Here is a 21,791-nt window from a genome sequence, read left to right as displayed (position 1 = left end):
CCAAACTTTTTACTACGAAGGGCCAAAATTCAAACGTGATTATTGGTCGCAGACTGAAAGTAAATGTTGTATAATATCCGAATATCATGAAATCAATAATAACTATATTCCATAAATATTTTTTAAAAATCAAATTCACTTACGTTTTCTACATTCTCAATGCACAAAAAAAAAGAAGAAAAAAAAAAAAGATGAATTAGAAATGAAGACTGATCATCTAACGCTTCAGTGGCATGTTTTTCCCCCTTTTGAGAAATGACATGGCCAGGCCAAATCAAAGGTCGTCGCAAACCTATTTTGGCCATCTCTTTGTTACAGTTCTTTTTTTTGTACAATGTATTTTTCAGAAAATTCCCTCTGTGGTGCTATCGAGACATTTCAAGATGTTTATTTGAGAATCCTGACCAGCCTGGCATACAGTAGCAACACTGGCTTAGTCAGTGGCATAAGTCTGTAGAAGCTGTTTGTCCAGCCAATGGGAGATGAGAAGTGTTTGGGAAACCTGTCATTATTTTTGCAATTCCCTCTGGTGATGTTAGTACCACAGAAATAACAAACTTGAAATAAATCTGAGGCTGTAATAAGACTGTATATGCTGACGAATAAGCACACTGAGCACTACAAACCTCACTGCATAGCACAGCTGCACCCCCAAGTGGCCAGTGACAAGAACTCAAGCAGAGTGGCGCAATGGAGCAATGCCAGCACCTGGTGCTCAAAGCCAGTCTGACATCAAATGACTTCACTACACTTGGAACTATGTCCATAATACAATATCAATAGAGCATCTTAAAATAGACATTTCTGAAGCTTGAAAGCTCAGAAAACTGAGAGCTCTCAAATATATTAAAGAAGCAATTCAATATGTAAATAAAAGTATGAACAGAGGGTTTGGCAGTGGAAGAATTCAGATTCTAATCTGAGAAGTCTAGCTGATTATGGAGCGTAATAACAGTCCGGTTTCTGCAGTGAGAAGCCAGTGGATTACTGCTGATGCAGAGAGCCTGAGCACAGGAGGGAAAAAGGCAATGAGAGAAGGAACCAACTTCAATAGTGCAGTCAGTGCTGAAGAAAGGAAGAGAGACATGTTGATAAACGTTTTTTGGTGGACTTTTGGAGGAGACAAAGTCCAAACATTTGTACACAACAACTATTTAAAAGTCAGGTCAACAAGATTTTTTTTTTTTTTTACAGATTAAATGCAGCCTGGGTGAGCATAAAAGACTTCCTTCAAAAATGTAAAAAAATAAAAAAGTAGTGTATGTTCATTTGTTACTATTAGCTGTTGTTCGGTTTTAATAATAATAATAATAAAAATAATAATGTAGGCATAAATCATTTCCTGTGTTCTATGAAAGAGCATCAAGTTTTGTGAATTCAAATAAACATTCATGACTGCAAGTAACATACGTTTAATACATCCATCCATGTGTTGTGTTGTTTTGTGTGTGTGTTTGGGTCCTAACCTTGGAATGCGTAATGGAGAGCGTGTCCACCCACACGCGCCACCCACCCCACTCATACTTAATGGCGTGATAAAGAAGGATGCGAAAGATGGCGTACACCATCTCTGTGATCTTCTGCTCCTCGCTGTTCTTGGGGTTTATAAAGCACAAAGACAGCATCCACTCCTGCCACACAGAGCATTGCAACAGACTTCTACAGAAAAGACCATAAAATAGGAGAACATTTTCAGAGAAAATAGGTTAATATGTATTCAGTATAATTAGATGTACTTAAAAACAGATACAAGATATCTAAGACATCTAAGTAAAAGTGTGTGTGTGTGTGTGTGTGTGTGTGTGTCCTCACCTGCGATTGTCTCGGTTGTTGTTGAAGAGTTTGATCATATCTGAGAGGAAGATACGTCGTACTTCCATGCTTTCTGCTCCTGGAGAAGCGTTCTTTAAAAGAGCAGCTATCACTTTTAGGATCTCTAATGGGACAAAATATCTGTCTTTAATGCCCATGAAAGAACACTACCTTTTCACATTGTATCTGAATGCCTAGTTTTTAAAAAGCTTATGAACCATTAAAAGGGCAGTCGTCACTTAAGATTTTCTTTTTACAAACTATAGTTGTACATACAGATTTTGTTGACTGCCTTTCTTACTTGGTTATCAAAAACACTGTACAATGTTGAAAAATGTACATGGACAAACAAATTAAACCGCATTTCCAAACACTATACTGCTGTACACTATCATTTCAAAGGTTTGGGGTCGATAAGTTGTTTTTTTTCTTTTATTCACCGTGGTTGCATAAAGTTCATCAAAAGTTACAGTAAAGACATTTATAATGTTACAAAAACTGTTCAAATAAATACTGTTCTTTTGAACTTTATGTTCATCAAATAATCATAAAATGTATCATTATTTTAACAAAAACAAAAAGTATTTTAATACTGATAATTATAAAAAATGTATAAAAAAATATACACCACATCAGTATATCTAAATGATTTCTGAAAGTTTATGTCACACTGAAGACTGGAATAATGGCTGCTGAAAATTCAGCTTTGTCATTAGAAAAAAAATTAATCTAATATTTAATAAAATAAAATAAAAGTTATTTTAATTTGTAATAATATTTAACAATTTACTGTATTTTTCATCAAATAAATGAAACCTTGGTGAACATAAGAGACAAAAACAAATCTTGCCAGCCCCAAACTTTTGAATGGCAGAGTCAATGTAAATATTATATATATATATATTTGAATCAAATAGGAGAAAGAAAAGCGCTCATTTTTAATAAAACAGATTCATCTTAATTGTTGCCCCAACACTTGCATTTAGTGAGGAAATAACCTGCATATAATGTGTAGGGAGTAAAAGTATACTCTACATCATAAGGTCGGTATAGTCTAAACTCTGCAGCTAAAGTCGTGGCTTCCTGGAACAGAGCGTTAGCTTAAACTGGAAAGATTGGTTGTTTAGATGAATTATCTAGACAATGTCAGCATGCATTAAGTTGAGAAGAGCAGCTCAAGTTTCAGCCGTCACAGGGAGTTTAGAGCACGACAGCATCTGTAACCAATGCTCTCACTCGTTCCAGCAGAATTGTGTTGTTTCTACGCCTTACTCACTCAAATTAGAGTCACTGAACCTTACCAGTAGAAAATTACCTTTGCATGTATCTCTGCACTTTTCAGTTTTTTTCACCCTCCAATCACCATTTGGTCCTGGTTTGCCCCAGAGTTTAATTTAAAAGAAACTTTTGCTTCCTCAGTTTGTTTGATTGGGTCTGACATGGCTAAAGACTGCAATCAGAGCCATTTAGAGGCTTCAACACAGATCAAATCAAGGAGACACAGAAGAAAGCTGAAACTCTGCTGTGCTCGCTCTCTGATCTTATATGAGATGGCCTTGAATCAGACTCTGTTGGTCTACCATCTCCATCTGAGCGCTCTAGAACCGACCCAGGATCTGTGATTCACTGTCGTTCCTCTAACTGGCAAGTGGTTTGTGTACATGGTCACATCTCCATGTAAATACAGCTCTAATCAGCTGCCTGCAGTACCTCAGAATTAAGCTTCATTAGGGAAAGATCCGATATGGATCAGTATACAATATTAGTTTCACTTTTTACATTAAAACCAGAGCATCTGATCGCTGCCAAATCCTGCACTGATTTTAACCCTATAAAACCGGCGGGAGCGCCCGTGCTTGCAGTAACTCTCGACGAGTAACTCTCCGACTGCTCATCTGCTCCAGATTCTGTTTCTAGTGGGGTTTATTTTTGTTTATATATGTTTTATATATTTAATTATTTATTTATTTTTACACAAGAATAACTGAGATGGTCTTTATTTATTTTTCAATCAACATCGTTCTCAAAAGCAAAATGTTGTCTTTTTGACCCCACAAATTCCAATGCACTCCATTCATCTGTGAGGCATGCCACATTCTGCATTATTCTGGTCAGGAACTGTCACAAGTGTTATCACAGCCTTTCTGCATTTTTAGTTCTGATAAATTCCAGATTTTAGAGTAGTGTAACTTATTATTTTACATAGTCTTTTTTAGTTGTTCAATCAACATTGCTCTCAAAATCAATGTGTTATCAGTTTGACTTCACAACGCACTGTTTATAAAAATGAGTGTATCTCACAAACAAATTTATGTAATCAGTCCAAATCAATTGTATGTAATTTCAAAGTGTTTTATGCAAGTTTTTTACATTGACAAGTTTGAGGTTGACATTTGTGATATTTCTGTATTTAGTAAAATATGTTGAAAAAAAATCGATTTTCATTTTTTTGTTGGTTTATTGAACTTTTGAGCTATTTATCTAGTAACTATGGATTTCGTGCATACTTATCCTTCAAATTGGGGGTCTAAGGATTGTATTGATATATGACATTTGAAAATACTCAAAAGAATGACAGCACAGCATGTAAAAATACTAAGATATACTCTGGCAGAATTGTTCTATGGCAGGTCTTAAAGGGTTAAAGGAGACACATGTAAAATTGAGCATAAACCGAGGCTGGAAATAAAGGCATCTCATTATAAGAGAGAATTCAACCTAATCTAGGAACTCAATCTAATATTCAGAAACTAGCTGGTTTCGAATGAAACCAATGCAGTGAAAAAACTCAATGCTACAGTGGGAAGTTAATTACTTTTTAATGTGTTTACCATCTGAGTAATCGTGACTATCAAACGAGCTTCATTTGTCTGAGGTAACCGTATACTTCACCATTAGACGCAAGAAAATACTGGTGGCTGTTTGATTTGCACCGCATCAGGAACAGAAATATGAAATGAGACTCGCTTAACACTATTATTGTAAATCATGAGTAAAAATAAGCAGAGTTAAGCCATTTTACAATAGGAGGCAGGCTCTGCTTGTGATCTTGCCATCTCTCATGTAGGGACATTTTTTCATACCGGTAAAGAACGGTATGAATGTAATGTTGACCGCTACTATATCTCTGAATGAGGTGATGAATGTAAATATTGTATTCTGTGCTGCAAGTAAACTAAATAGCTTTATTTGTATATATTTCTTCATAACATTTATAATTTACGATTTCTCTGAGAAATGCAGGTAAAGATCAAAAAAAGAAAAAAACTTAATACAAAAAAAAAAAAGTAGAAATACATAACCAAAAAGAAAGTTATACAAATAAAATGGTTCCTTTAATAAAAACGGTCAGATGTATTTCAGTAAAAAATATATATCAAGTAGTGCTTTCAAAAGATTAATCGAATCCAAAATAAAAGTTTGTGTGTACTGTGAATATTTATTATGTATATACAAATACACACGTGTATATCTTTACATGCATGTATATCTTTAAGAAAAATATGTTATGCTTATATATTAAATATATTTACATATGATATAATTTATATGAATATAAATATATACATGTAAATATTTTCTAAATATATGCTGTATGTGTCTTTATTATTACATAATATTTGTACATAGTACACGGCACGCACATATATTATGTAAACAAAAACTTATTTTGGATGCGATTAATCTTTTGACAGCACTAATATCAAGTTAAAAGTAGAATTATTAGTTAAAAAATATTTATTGAATCTATTAACATATATTTATAAAGTGTGCACGTTTAATTACTGGTGTTACAGGCAAAGAGATTGTGTGTCATATAACTTACGTGGGTTTTGAATCTTCACAGTGGAGTCGGGGTCTGGGTGCTGCTTGTGAATGACCTGAGTACAGATCTGCTCCGTAAGAATCTGGAGAAAATTACAAGTAAATTCTGGTTCGTCACCGATACACAGTTAAGCACCAAAATACAGATTAGGGATGAGAAGGAGTACCCGGTTACATAAAAATAACAACAATGATATAAGGCAACAGAATGACTTGAACTTTTAAACATTTCAAAACAATCATTATCCAACTGGCAAAACTGCCAAAAACATTTTTTGATCAGGATTTCAGCATAATTTTGGGTAACTCATTTCCAAATACAAAATAAAAACAACTCATAAATATTCAAAAAATTTATTAATTAATAAAAAAAATATATGAGAGAAAGTAAATGAAAACACGCTTCAATAATTGAATATTTGAAATGAAAATACTAGCCCAGTTAAAATTATCAGTGAAAAATCATCACTAAACTACCTAAAGTACAGATAACAGAAAAAAATATTTTAATTATTTAAGTTCATAAAAAAAAAAAAAAACCATCAGAGGCTTTAGCCACTTTTTATTGATAGATAAGACAAAAAAAGAGTGGAAAATCAGATCGATACAAAGCAGGCCACAACATGTCCAAAGCATTACCAGTTGCATTGCCTAAAAAATGCAACTGGTAAAATGTAACGTTTTGGTGACATTCACATAATATTATCATCAAAATCAAAGACATTTAAAAAAATCATATCAATATATGAGACTGACCTCAAAGAGCACATTGTATGTTGTGACTGTGAACTGGTTTGAGTGGAGCATCAATCGTTCAGTGAGCAGAGAGAACAGGCCGTGAGCCAGCATGACCTCTGACTTTGTCCTAAAACGCATGGCATCCAAAACATCAGCACCGAACCCACACTATGATCTACTTCAAATACAGCCAGAACCCCAACAGAGCATAACTGCAGCCCAAAGCGTCTGAAAAATATCTTCGCAGTCACGGAATGAAGCTGCATCTATTTTAAAAACACTTGGCGGTCAGATTCCTTCTGGAGGAAATTCACACGAAGCAAATGGGATCACAAATGAAAGTGAGCTTTATCTATCAAACACCACAGAAACTGCATTTGGAAAAATACTCACACACGATTACAGACTTTGACTACATTAGCGCATAAATATTTCCAAGCTGCATGAATTAATAGTGGAGTGAGGGTAATTTGTTATCAAAATAACCCAGCTGAATTCACTCTGGGAAAAGACCTAGTCGCTTATTTTAAATAGTTCATTTTAAGAAAAAAATGAATTTACCATTTGATGGTATGCTGGGAGCTTATTTCTGCTAAATATTTATAGCCAGACCATCCACTACTGAAACATTTTGTAAAATAAACAGTCGCACTGAATCATGTACAGTATAGGAATCACATATTAAAACAAGGTTAACGTGTTATTGTTACTAATATGATTAACAGTATTATTATAAGCCCTTATTTCAAATAATAAAGTAGTAACTCACTTTGGTGACAAATATTTGAGAAAGTAGCCCAAGACTTTGAGTGCCTGCACACGAATCCCTTCACTTTTGGATGCGAGCAGTTTAAAGATGACCCTGTTATTCACCAAAGAGAAAAAAAAAATGTGTAACAGATGGAAAAAATTATAAAAAATAAATGTAGAAAGAACATTTAAAAAAAAATAAAAAGTACATATAAAATTACATTCAAAAATTACATAAAAAAATAAAGTTTTTTAACATGTTCAAAACAAATTTACAATTGGGCAAAGCTTAAATATGGTGTTTTGGTTTTCAATCACAGTGTTTCTTTCAGACAAAGGAAAATACTAGCGACGCAGTCTGGTATGTACACAGATCTCACAAGAGCTGACGTGAACACTGAGATGTAACCAAAACTATTACACTGTCTACATATTAAAATAAATTTGCCTATATCCTTCTGGAGTAGGATTTGATGGAAGTGTGATTTGAATGAGGTTGTCAGATCTAAAATGAAAGTGAAGCCCTCTGTTTTTATCATGACGAGCCGTCCAGATGCCCCCCCGCTAGCGTGCACATTTAACCTCATGGCTGTCAATGGAACTAGCATGTCTATAAAGGCTTTGGAAATGTAAATGCCTCCATTTTTGTAGCCCGTATAAGAGCTCAGTACAGCAGCACAGGTATCAGATGAACCCATGAAAGTGTTTTTATAGGTTTTATTAAGCAGGACTCAGATGTCTCTGCTATGAATGAGGTATTGTGGCCTCGCATTATTCCACAGTGATTACTTCAAATTCATTTGTCAGAATTTTTTTCCTTCTGTTTATTTATAGCTTTTAATAAAAATGTGGGTTGAAGAATATAATTGTCTGGTTTTAAGGGGCAACAACAGCTCTCACCGTATTCCATTTCGCTGATCGAAGGCTTGAACCATTGATCCAGGGTGCTCAGACATCAGTGCCACCAGAAGCTGGAGAACATCCATCAGATTATCATCCTGTGTAAAATAAATAAATAAATAAAATAATTCAAATAAGTCAAATAAATAAGCATTTGTCAAAGTCAGGTGTCATTCAAGACACCATTGCAAAAATTGTTCTAGCATTTAAACTTCATCATGATTATAGCAGTAGAGTGAAGTAGGGGAACTTTGTAATCTGTGTCTGCATTAACCTAACATTAGAATTAAAAATTTTAAAAATTTAAAATTTGTGCCCCATATATATATATATATCTAAGAGAGAGAGAGAGAGAGAGAGAGAGAGAGAGAGAGAGAGAGAGAGAGTGAGTGTGTGAGAGAGAGAGAGAGAGAGAGAGAGAGAGAGAGAGAGAGAGAGAATAGAGCATTTGCGGGAAGTGGTATGATGGTAAATTACCATTTTTTTTAACATACAAGAGAGAAAGCTGTGGGAACCAAGCGCCATCTGGTGGCAGTTACACCACAGACTATACAGTGTAACAAAAACGTGAAAAAATTGATAATCTGCCTTGATTTACAGTCAAATGCTACTGGTTTAATAGATGCATTGAGAAATGTTTGAAATTAAAGTAGGTGCATTAGGGTACCTCGTGCATTGTGAGCAGGTAGTTCAGAATACTCTGCAGTTCGTCTTCCTTCACGCCATGATCCTACACTTACAAAACACACAAGCATTACCTGGACTGCACTTCTCAGGATGGATTTGTTATATTCAAACTGTATGTATGTTATGGCCACACTAATGTACCTTCATGATAAGCTGTTTGACAAATAGCAGGAGGAATGCTCGCAGAGAGTGAATCTCCTTCTGATTGGGTCTTGGCCCGTCTGATGCAGGATATCAAGCAAACAAAAAGTCACGTAAATATTATTCCATGGGCCTAAATTGTGATAATACTAATACATTTGCATTGTCATTTTTATTTGTTTGTTTGCTTTTGTATGCTTGTTTGTTTTTGTACTGGGTCCTAAAGGAAACTTAGTTTGAAATGTATTACTTTGATCCTTTATAATGAAGCAAAATGAAGAGAAAATTTCACTATGTAATCATAATTTCATTTAATGATATTTGAATGAGACAAACAAGACAGCAGTATATTGTGGAAATAAGACACAAAACACATTGAAAGACAAATTACTCAGTTATCATGGAATGGGATGCTTTCCCAAAACATCTTTAGCGCAATCCTGCAGTGCCCTTTTTATCTAGAAATACTATTTTCAAAACAGGATATTTACAATGACAGCATGTTATATAACCTGTTATAATATAACATTTAATATTAGAAATGAGAATAAATAATATTTAACGATTATTAAAAGAATGAAATATTAAATGCATTGCAAATATTAAGTTGCAGCAGGACTCTAGCCCACTAAATGATTAGTATTAGTATAGCTAATGATCTTATACTAATACTGTATAATTGAATTTATAACTATAATTTGCAACAAAAATAAACTGTATTAAATGTAAAAAATAGAAGAAGTTTTATTACTATTCCCAGACTTTTAGACACCACTGTAGCTTCGCATAGACCTTTTTTGACCCTTATTCCCTAGTCTCAAGACAAGTTGGTTTAGTTCTGCAGCAGACTGCTCTCTTACCAAGACCCTTAGGCATGATTCCGCTGCGGTCCAGTGGGTTTACAACCCAGTAGAAATACTTGAGGGTGTGCATGATCTGCAGTACAGTTCCAACTCGGCGAATGGCATTGTAGATGGTGACAGTGCTGATGAATTCTGTGGCCAGGTAGGTGTAGAGAACCAGCTGTACCTGTTGAGGGCAGCAAATCAGTTTAAACCACCAATGAAAAGTCCCATTTGAGAGAACAAAGAATTGGTAAACTATAGGGTTAGCTTGATGCAGCAGCGTCATTTTGTGTAAATGTGTAAGGTACCTTAGCTGGAGCATGAATCCAGATGGTAGGGTTGAAGAGGATGTGGTCACACAGCTGTTTCAAGAGCAAAACTCCAGTAGGAAGGTTGCTAAGATAACGGGCGAAGGCAAGGATAATATCCAGCACAGGTCGCGTCACGTGTACTTTGGAAGACTGAGAAGAAAATACAAACATGAAATCAAATATCAATAAAAATAAGTTTTAAAAAATTAAATAAAAAACAAATGATCAAAAATTGTGAAAGAGAGACAGAAATAGAATCTGCAGATTTTTTTTTTAAGCTGTCAGGTTGCAAGGCCAGGTTTATTTTAGGAACATTAGAAACACAAGCTGTGTTTCTAAAGTTCCTCAAAAAAAAAAAAAATGGGCTGATATACATACATATACATACATATACATACACTCACCGGCCACTTTATTAGGTACACCTGTTCAATTGCTTGGTAACAAATTGCTAATCAGCCAATCACATGGCAGCAACTCAATGCATTTAGGCATCTAGATGTGGTGAAGACGACTTGCTGAAGTTGAAACCGAGCATCAGAATGGGGAAGAAAGGGGATTTAAGTGACTTTGAACGTGGAATGGTTGTTGGTGTGGGCTGGCCTGAGTCTTTCAAAAAACTGCTGATCTACTGGGAGCTTCACGCACAACCATCTCTAAGGTTTACAGAGAATGGTCCGAAAAAGAGAAAATATCCAGTGAGTGGCAATTGTATGGACGAAAATGCCTTGATGTCAGAGGTCAGAGGAGAATGGGCAGACTGGTTAGAGATGATAGAAAGGCAACAGTAACTCAAATAACCACTCGTTACAACCAAGGTATGCAGAATACCATCTCTGAACGCACAACACGTCGAACCCTGAAGCAGATGGGCTACTGCAGCAGAAGACCACACCGGGTGCCGCTCCTGTCAGCTAAGAACAGAAAACGGAGGCTACAATTCGCACAGGCTCACCAAAATTGGACAATAGAAGATTGGGAAAACGTTGCCTGGTTTGTGGAGTCTTGATTTCTGCTGCGACATTCAGATGGTAGGGTCAGAATTTGATAGAATTTGTTGTACAAAATATATATATATTTGTACAACAAAAACATTTTTGAGCATATGAAGGTTGCTTTGGGTGGATATAAGTTTCATTGTATTTACTGCTATTTTACATTACATTTTGGAATGTAGTAATAAAATGTGACTATGGACAACAAAAACAGTCATAAGGGTCAGTTTTCTGAAAGTTGAACATTGAAATGTATACATCATCTGAATAAATAAGCTTTCCATTGATGTATTGATTGTTAGGTTAGGATAATATTTGGCCGAGATACAACTATTTGAAAATCTGGAATCTGAAGGAGCAAAAAAATCTAAATATTGAGAAAATCGCCTTTAAAGTTGTCCAAATTAAGTTCTTAGCAATGCATAGTACTAATCAAAAATTAAGTTTTGACATATTTATGGTTGGAGATTTACAAAATATCTTCATGGAAAATGATCTTTACAAAATATCCTAATGATTTTTGCCATAAAAGAAAAATCGATAATTTTGACCCATACAATGTGTTGTTGCTATTGCTACAAATTTAACCGTGCGACTTATTTTGTGGTCTAGGGTCACAAATGTGACTTTTACTCATCTGTTTTTTTGTTTTGTGTTGATTTTTTTTTCTACTCAAAACAATGCAATTCTGACCTGGTGTGACTATTCAGATGCAACTTATTTTCTAAAATTACAGTACAAGTTATTAAATCTTCATTTTACCAGTTTGGTCTCTTGTGACAGAAATCTCTTTGTTAAGAGAGCCAAAACAGTAGCAATATTACAACAATAAACAAAAATATAACACAAGGGGAAATATAAACATTTCACAGAAAAATAAAACATACTGTAAGACATGAAAGCAACAAATGAATTAGTGCTTCATACATTAAGATGTACTAATGGAAGAACCAACGTGTTGTTGGAGATGGACAATTAACCTTTGCATGAATTTTTTAATTCAGTAATAAATCTTAACACACCATTATAACCATCTGTAACAAAGAGGCACTAGCATTCCTGTGTAAAATATCACCACAGCCTAGTGCTGCTAAATCGGTAGCAGCATATATTTTGCAGATAAAAATTTTTCTAAATTCTAACATTTCAACTCTTTCTAAAATTAAATATTTACCTGCAGTTTAAATATTGAATAAATCATTTTAGAATTTCTGTTTTCATTTTCACTGGACTAACTAATTAAAAATTTTTAAGTTGGGTTTCCATAGTTACAAAAGCAACTTAATAATTTCAAGGGCTTTTAACATTTGCACATGTTATGGCCTTCAGATACAGACTAAATCCAGTTTTAGTCTTGCATATATATTTTTTTATAATTATTATTATTTAAGATTACTGTGGTCACTGAGTGTAACGACTTGATGTGACAACCTGAGGCCAGGTGAGATCTAAAGTGTCAAGGACATTTTACTGTACACAGAGAAAAAGGAGAGAAAGAGAAAAACTTTCAAAACTAAAAAAAAAAAAAAAACAGGAGGTCTAGGTAAAGGTAAAGGACAAGGTTTGAGTATTCAAAGTGTTTTTCTTAGTTATAAAACAGATGCTCATGTGACATCCAGTGACTGCTAAGGTACTAAGTATTCTTAAGCAGTTTTTACTTTTTTCAGCTTTTTTCTATTTCTGTTACCCAGCAACATCTGCAGGCATATGCTAGTATGTTTTAATAAGGACTCCCTTATATTCCTTATAAGAGTATAAGCTTGCTTCGAACATTTAAGAAGACAGTTTTCTCCTTTTTTCTTATGTAACAGCATTAGCAGGATTTAAACTGCCTTTGGATGCACAGGTTCAACATACTCAATGCATAAAGTTACATTCGTGTTTGGCACTTACCTTCTCCAGTGCGTAACCGATGACAAGAAAGCCCTTGCAGGCCAGCACCTGCTCTTGCATAGCTACAGAGCCCTTCAGCAGCTCCATCACAAATGACAGTAGTGTGCAACTGAGAAAAAAAAGTAGAGAAAGACTGAGCAGAACTAACAACAAAATGATAAATCGCATACAGACCTGATCTAGTTCAAGTTAGACAGTGACCAGAGGCTGTCAAAATCCAAACTAATGATGAACAGGCTGAAAACTTTAAACACTTTCAAACCTGGTGTTTTATCACTGATGACAAACACTGGTTTTGGCGTTTAAGTTTTTGTAATTTTCCCCTCTATTTAGATAGGACAGTAATTAGATTGGGAGAGTGAGAGAGCAAAGTGGGAGATCATCTGGCTCACACGACATGCCATGTTTTAAAGTTTAAATGAGATCTGAGATACGATTAGTGGTCGACCGATATTGTTTTTTTGACAGCCGATACCAATATCTTGGACAGCAGGGTGGCCAATGGCCAATATTTAAGAAACTTGAAATCATTTGAAAATAAATAAAAAAATAAATGTGTAAAATAAACATACTTCTACTTTAGATGACAAAGTGTTTTCACAAATAAATAAATATTTAATAAAAATATAATTAAAAAGGAAGTAAACACTGTAACCAACAAGGCACTCAGTATTCTGGGAAGTTTATGTGCATTGGGAATCATATTTTTTTCAAATGAAGCCAAGGTAACACTCATTTTACATACATCACACAGTGAAAATGACATGGATATGAGTGGGCAAATTCATAAAGCGCAGCATAGTTTGAAATCACGAGTTTAAAGTTTGTCGATCGGGCATCTCTAGTGAAGCTGAACTCTCCTACTGTCCGCATTCACGGACCGACGGCCACGCAGAGAACACGCAATCATGCAGGATACAAATGCACACTTTATAAGATCTCACAGATGGATCTGACTAAGTATGCAAGGTTTGTGAGATTAAATGTTCATTAGACATTCAAAGATTTGTTTAAATGTTGTAAATGTGTATTTGCTGAATGCTGAAAGACAAAGTATTATAATGTTTGCCTTTCTATTACTAATAATATAAAAGCAATCGATATAATACTTTTTGTAATACATTTTAATTCCTTTGTTTAATTAGACAGACTTCTATCCGTGTTAGACAGAACTGTTAACGACGACAGCGAACAAGAGGGAGAATGTGAGCACTGTGTTATTGAGAAAGTCATACATTTTCACCGGGCCTGTCAATTTAACACATTAATTTGGTTCAATTAATCATCAAAAAATAACACAATTTAAAATGAACTAATTTAACTTGTATGCCATCTTACACTGCATGCAGTTGCTGACAAACATCATGCAAGATGATGACTATGCACCCTAAGGGGATTTGTCTTATATTTATATAATTTGATATAGTTTAACAATATAACACCAGCAAGAGAGAGTATTGTGTGTTTTTATTTAATTTTTCCGACAAAAATAGTTACAAAAAAAGCCACTGCAGAACTGTTGTGACTCCAAGAAACACAATAGTGTTTTGTTACTGATAAATCAATGCATTTGAATGTATAGAGTATGGGTGGGAATCTTTAGGCACTTCACGATCAGATCTGATTCCGATTCCGAGAGTCACGATCCGATTCCAAAACGATTCTTGATCTACATTTTTTCCTAATTAATTCTTCTACTGTGCAAATACATCTTTACAACTTTACATTTGAACTAAAATTGGAGTTCCTATGCTTTCTGATTATAGTTTGAATCTCTGTGACAGTACTGCCATCTTAAAATTAGGCTTGTGAATCGGCACTGGTTTCACGATTTGTTTCTATTAAGATTATCATGTCAACGATTCGATATCACCATGCATCACATCCTCATTTTTCAATATTACTGCACATGGCTACATTTTCATAAATTTTATATCAAATTTATTTTGTGCAATATTTATTTAATTTTTTTAATTAAATTGCATAAGCAGGCTACTTTTAAAAATAATTACTAATTTAAAATGAGTATTCTTTAAGTATCCGAAAGTTTACTGACAATCCGACATATCAGATGTTTTGTCCTGCTCTGAAGACATAACTGACTGTGTTTACATCAAGCTCAGAATCGATTCTGAAATGTTTAAAAGAGAGAATAACAATGCATCGGAGAATAGATTTTTTTCTCCCACCCCTAGTATCGAGTGGAAAGTTGCGTGCTTCGTCACTAAAGACAGTCTTGCTTCGTTTCTGAATGAATCAGCCATTTGAATGAATTGGATGAATGACTCACTCATGTGCCACCTACTGGCGGTTTTAGTTTCATATTTAGAGGATCATTCCATTTTTTTTTTTTATCATTTCACATTTCAAGATTATTTTTTATTTTCCAAACCATTACTCATTTAAACCCATTAGTCCCATAGCATTATTTATGCAATTCAAATTGCAGTGTAAATGTTCATGCCACCTATGAACAGTCTGTTTACAGTAAATACTCCAAGTAACACTCATTTGTTAGTACTGCAGCCAATCATGCTTAAATATTTAACTTATTGGCTCCTAGTCAATGGTATGTCCACACAAAATAACAGAGAATGACACTGAGCACTGACCTCTCGTGGACCAAACCCTACAGCCAAAAACAGACTAATGGTTTGTGTACCATGAGAAAACATCTAGCAACTCTAGGACAGACAATATTAACTTAATTTTCAGTTTTTCCTAGCCAGGCTAAAAGAATCCCTTTCCTAATTTTCATTCTGCCCCCAGGCAGAGTTGGTGTTCTCACCAGACGGAGGTGTCCAGCTCATCACCGCTGTGTTGGAGGAAATCCAGCTGTGCAAACAGGGGGAAAAGGACCTGAACTCCTCCTACAGAATGGATGGCACTCTGAACCGAGTGCGTCACCACAGCTTTGACGTCCTGAAACACAGAAAGGCTTGATGTTGGATTTGTTTTGTAATTTTATGTTGTACTACATCATCATGTTGTGTAACACAGATACCCTCTGACCAACACAATTCATATTATTGTCATCTTCCCATTGTTCTGCAACAACTACTCTTGAATAGGAAGGTTATTTCCTAAATCTGTGCTCTGTATGCATGAAGAAGGTGGGTATAATTAAAGACAGAAAGACAGCTGTGAGGTCCTTCTTAATGTGCCTCTAATCAGACCAGTGCTCTCCCAGATGGCACATCTATAAAACCACTGTCAGAGAGAACAACTTCATCTGTTCAGCATGTGAATATGCTTTCAGAACTTAAGAAGCCTTTATTAACTGAAAAACAAACAAACATAGAATTAAGCTAAATTATTGTTCCTGTTGGTCATTTTATTGAATATTTCCTATTATTCAGTTATGAAGTCCAGGGCTTGACAACATCTATTTTTCAGTTGAGATTTGTACTTATCCTGCAAATGTTTTTGCCAACACAATATTAATAATTCAAGTAGTAGTAATAATAATAATAATTTATTGTTAATTTTTTTTCATTTATTATTAATTAAATTACCAACTGTTATTTAGAATATCTATTTAATATAATTTTTATAATTTCTTAGGTTTTAATTAAGCAATACATTCATAAACACACTTTTGCTGTGAAACAACTGTGTACTGGGAATAAAGTAATATTTAACTTTAAAAAACATTCTGATGCTTTCCAGACTCATTTATGTTATCCTGTTATACGGTATAACTTTATCTTGAGACATACTTAAATCAGAAGAAATTCAAATGCATTGAAAATGCATCACACATAACCAAATGTTTATGCTTGCAAGACATTAAAACTAGTGCTGTCAATCAATAAAAAAAAATAACTATTGAATTGCACATTGTTTTCTGAAATTAATTGCTATTAATTGCGATTAATCCTACCAAACATTAAAGTTTTTAAATATATTTTTATATTGAAATGATTTCACATTCAATCTTCAAATTAATGTAGAAACATAAAGACAGTATATTTTTTATATTTGTATAATGACATCTTTTCTTATGACTGAAGGCGAGTATCACTGATACAATACTACTGATGTCTATAGGAAATTGTTCTTTTTTTCCTAATATTTAACCATGGACTATGGCCATTCAACATTACAGTATAATTGAGAGCTATCAATTTTAACATTTACTAGACTTTAAAAAAATAACTTTAATTTAAGTGAAATTTGAAACAATCTTCACATAAACCAATTATAATAAATGTCATATTTACCCGTGTCCTTCAGCAAGTAGGAAATATACAGAAATTGAATAAAGTTATCAAACACTAAATTCTAAATTAAAAATAGATGGATCCTTAAAGCTACAAAAGTTACTGATTTCCTCTTTTTTTCTTTTGTTCTTTGATTTACAGACACGGATCTGACGCGCATCGTATTTTCGATGACATAACAACACTGCATGCTCGTAGTTTAATTCGCGCTTTAATATGAAATGATACAGGCCCGCCGCCACCATATTTGTGCATGCAATTCAAGAGCAAGTGCTGTGAGCACAGTATAACAGCTGACAGGACAGGAAGATTCGTTTTTACTGGCATATGGCCTGACAACATCTCATCTGACTGTAGTTCACTGATGTTCTACTGAAGCTCCCTTGTCACCTGTACTGTTTCCGCCCTGTAGAAAAGTCTTCTGTTTGATGTGGTCGTAAAGACATTCTACATCTAAAATGCAATTATTGTCAAGAAAAAAAAAGCGACAGAAGCAGCAATTGTGAGTGGGGTGGCCAACCCTAGCTCCGCCCCTGCGTTAATTGTGGTAAATATTTTTAACGCCGTTAAACTGGAAAAATTAATTGCCTGCGTTAACGTGCTAATTTTGTACAATTCACATCGGGTGTGCCTCACACGTCCTGAAAAGTGAAGCTGTGGGCTCTTTGATCGCCCCCTGGTGGCTGGCTGCAGTACAGGTCATAAACCCCGCCCTCTCCATGTAAACGAATGGGACTTGACTCAAAATAAAAAAAATTAATTACACTTCCAATATAATTTTCCGAAATATGGTTTTGGTCGTTTAAGGTAGTTGTTATCACGCTGATATACAGTCAGGTCCATAAATATTGGGACATCGACACAATTCTAACATTTTTGGCTCTATACACCACCACAATGGATTTCAAATGAAACGAACCAGATGTGCTTTAACTGCAGACTGTCAGCTTTAATTTGAGGGTATTTACATCCAAATCAGGTGAACGGTGTAGGAATTACAACAGTTTGCATATGTGCCTCCCACTTGTTAAGGGACCAAAAGTAATGGGACAGAATAATAATCATAAATCAAACTTTCACTTTTTAATACTTGGTTGCAAATCCTTTGCAGTCAATTACAGCCTGAAGTCTGGAACGCATAGACATCACCAGACGCTGGGTTTCATCCCTGGTGATGCTCTGCCAGGCCTCTACTGCAACCGTCTTTAGTTCCTGCTTGTTCTTGAGACATTTTCCCTTCAGTTTTGTCTTCAGCAAGTGAAATGCATGCTCAATCGGATTCAGATCAGGTGATTTACTTGGCCATTGCATAACAGTCCACTTCTTTCCCTTCAAAAACTCTTTGGTTGCTTTTGCAGTATGCTTTGGGTCATTGTCCATCTGCACTGTGAAGCGCCGTCCAGTGAGTTCTGAAGCATTTGGCTGAATATGAGCAGATAATATTGCCCGAAACACTTCAGAATTCATCCTGCTGCTTTTGTCAGCAGTCACATCATCAATAAATACAAGAGAACCAGTTCCACTGGCAGCCATACATGCCCACGCCATGACACTACCACCACCATGCTTCACTGATGAGGTGGTATGCTTAGGATCATGAGCAGTTCCTTTCCTTCTCCATACTCTTCTCTTCCCATCACTCTGGTACAAGTTGATCTTGGTCTCATCTGTCCATAGGATGTTGTTCCAGAACTGTGATGGCTTTTTTAGATGTGATTTGGCAAACTCTAATCTGGCCTTCCTGTTTTTGAGGCTCACCAATGGTTTACATCTTGTGGTGAACCCTCTGTATTCACTCTGGTGAAGTCTTCTCTTGATTGTAGACTTTGACACACATACACCTACCTCCTGGAGAGTGTTCTTGATCTGGCCAACTGTTGTGAAGGGTGTTTTCTTCACCAGGGAAAGAATTCTTCGGTCATCCACCACAGTTGTTTTCCGTGGTCTTCCGGGTCTTTTGGTGTTGCTGAGCTCACCGGTGTGTTCCTTCTTTTTAAGAATGTTCCAAACAGTTGTTTAGGCCACGCCTAATGTTTTTGCTATCTCTCTGATGGGTTTGTTTTGTTTTTTCAGCCTAATGATGGCTTGCTTCACTGATAGTGACAGCTCTTTGGATCTCATCTTGACAGTTGACAGCAACAGATTCCAAATGCAAATAGCACACTTGAAATTAACTCTGGACCTTTTATCTGCTCATTGTAATTGGGATAATGAGGGAATAACACACACCTGGCCATGGAACAGCTGAGAAGCCAATTGTCCCATTACTTTTGGTCCCTTAACAAGTGGGAGGCACATATGCAAATTGTTGTAATTCCTACACCGTTCACCTGATTTGGATGTAAATACCCTCAAATTAAAGCTGACAGTCTGCAGTTAAAGCACATCTTGTTCGTTTCATTTGAAATCCATTGTGGTGGTGTATAGAGCCAAAAATGTAGGAATTGTGTCGATGTCCCAATATTTATGGACCTGACTGTATGTTCAATTGTTCGTTTTTGTGATAAGTTTCATTTTATCTAGTAATTTGATGCTATAAAAACGGGGCGTGTCGTTAGTGTTGACAGGGTCTGGGGGAGTTTGGGTGGGAGTTTGATTCTGCGGCTCCACCTCACGACACTACTGCGCAGACTCTGGCTCCAAACGAATCTCTACTGCACAGACTTGGGCTCGAAATGACGTCATTTTCTCAAGATGCAACGGCCATACTGAGATCCATTGGCTTCACTTTTCTATAGTGGAAGGAAGCAGAGACGCGTCGTCCATCTTTTTTTACAGTCTATGATTCACATGTACAACATATGTAAACCACAGAGATACTTCTATTAACGCTTTCCCGGCCAAACACAGAATTTTCTGTTATTCATGAGACAACGCTTCCATGCCAAACACAGAATTTTCTGTTATTCATGAGACAACGCTTCCATGCCAAACACAGAATTTTCCAGGTTTCTGTGTTTTCACTGTTATACACTAGCGGGTACTGTAACGCATCTCCTGAATGAGTCTAGAAAGTGCCAATCAAAAACACTGACCAGGAAGACAGCGACCTCAAATGTATGCATATGCACATGAAAAATAATGTGATCATCAACACTAACCACATATTAATTAAAATGAAAATCCGCAAAAACGCTGGGTGGTTGGCAACTTTTTTCAAAAACGCTGGCGGGAAAGAGCTAACTGGCCCAAAACTCTCTTACACTGGCACAGTCAAAAATTATATTTAATAAATACATGAATGTTAAAAAGCTTGTAGACGCCCTTGATAACTCTGTGAACCAGAATAGATTAAGTGATTTTAGAACTCATGAAGTGCTGGATACAGCACAGGTGTGGGGCGTATTTTGCTGAGCAAGATGATAAAATGCTCATATTGTTAATTATGTTAACGAATGGTGATGAGCTAGTTTCATTCGCCCACAGACAGCAGTCCACCTGGCAGGGCAGGTCTCTTTAGGCAGCTGTGCAGGGATGGTAAACCAGGTGTGATGAAGAGACAAAGAGGAAGAGCATACCTGCAGCATGAGGGCGTGTGGTGAGTGCACAAAGATGGAGGCATTGTCCTTGGGGGAGGACTCCAGACAAAGCTGAGCATCAGTGGCTCGAGGATTATAGGTGAAGGCGATACTGGCAGACAGCTTTCCATCATACAACAGCATCTTATGATGTTCTGCAAACAGCAGGTCACTCTCTGCCTTGTGCTTAAAAGTTCCCTGGATCAATCAGAGGGAGAGAGATGCTAAGTAGAGCTACGCTGAACATTCTCAAGTGTGTGGGAAAAGCATGAAATGAACCCTGATTCATCACAACACTTAATAAAAGCTTAAGTGTTTAAGTGCAATAAACAGACTGATAATGTGAATGATAAAAATGCCTGATGTGTTCCAGCTAATTATCACTTTAGTGCTTCAAATCATTCAAGTAAATTCAATAATAAAATAAAGAAAAAATAAAATAAAGAGGAATTAAAAAGCAGCATTTGGGCAGAGAAATGGATCCCACCTTGTATCCAGGCCCCAGCTGATAGATGGCTAATATCTGAGCAGCACTGAGAGCCTCACTGAACAGATACACTGCCCCCATCTGACCACAGAACACACGGTTAGCGTCTGCTGTCTCTGATGAGCCCAAGAAACACTTGTCGAATGTCTGTGAAGAACAGGAGGGGAAAAAGGTTGTTTATTTTTTTTAATTCATCACAATGTTTGCAAGTGTAGTACTGGTACACTACTTAATTCGGAGTCTGTTCATTAAAGTCTCCTATGCTCACTAAGGCTGCATTTATTTGACCATAAAAATAACATGAACAGTAATAATATGAAATACTGTTACATTTTAAAATAACTTTTCTTTCAAAATGTAATTTATGATAGCTTCAGCCATACTCCAGTCTTCAGTCACATGATCCTTCAAAAATCCTTCTAATATGCTCAAGAAACATTTCTATTATAAATATTGCTTAATATTTTTGTGGAAACCATGATACATTTTTCAGGATTCTTTAATGAAGGTTCAAAAGAACAGCATTTATTTGAAATATAAATCTTTTGTAACATTATAAATGTCTTTACTCTAATTGTTAAACAATTTAATACATCCTTGCTAAATTAAAGCATCAATAAAAGTATTATTTTCTCAAAGAAATATATCTCATTGACCCTAAGTTTT

The 21,791-nt window shown here is 35.6% G+C and overlaps 1 protein-coding gene across 1 annotated transcript in view; it reads right to left on the bottom strand.

Annotated features, from left to right (window-relative positions):
- LOC306874378 (lipopolysaccharide-responsive and beige-like anchor protein) overlaps positions 1–21,791 on the bottom strand; it is a 270,819-nt gene that overhangs the window by 193,841 nt on the left and 55,187 nt on the right. Inside the window, exons 8-21 of the mRNA XM_079424376.1 lie at positions 21,126–21,272; positions 20,639–20,836; positions 15,686–15,819; positions 12,898–13,006; positions 10,007–10,159; positions 9,714–9,882; positions 8,854–8,933; positions 8,693–8,755; positions 8,026–8,123; positions 7,145–7,237; positions 6,394–6,502; positions 5,639–5,720; positions 1,813–1,936; positions 1,467–1,659 (exon numbers count right to left, since the gene is read on the bottom strand). Coding sequence (XP_079280502.1) covers positions 1,467–1,659; positions 1,813–1,936; positions 5,639–5,720; positions 6,394–6,502; positions 7,145–7,237; positions 8,026–8,123; positions 8,693–8,755; positions 8,854–8,933; positions 9,714–9,882; positions 10,007–10,159; positions 12,898–13,006; positions 15,686–15,819; positions 20,639–20,836; positions 21,126–21,272 — 1,752 coding nt within the window. The remainder of the gene's footprint in view (positions 1–1,466; positions 1,660–1,812; positions 1,937–5,638; positions 5,721–6,393; positions 6,503–7,144; positions 7,238–8,025; positions 8,124–8,692; positions 8,756–8,853; positions 8,934–9,713; positions 9,883–10,006; positions 10,160–12,897; positions 13,007–15,685; positions 15,820–20,638; positions 20,837–21,125; positions 21,273–21,791) is intronic.

Source organism: Barbus barbus, assembly GCF_936440315.1.
Source record: "Barbus barbus genome assembly, chromosome: 8".
Taxonomy (NCBI): domain Eukaryota; kingdom Metazoa; phylum Chordata; class Actinopteri; order Cypriniformes; family Cyprinidae; genus Barbus; species Barbus barbus.
Note: the sequence above shows the minus strand (reverse complement) of the source record. Positions and strands in the feature narration are given on the sequence as shown.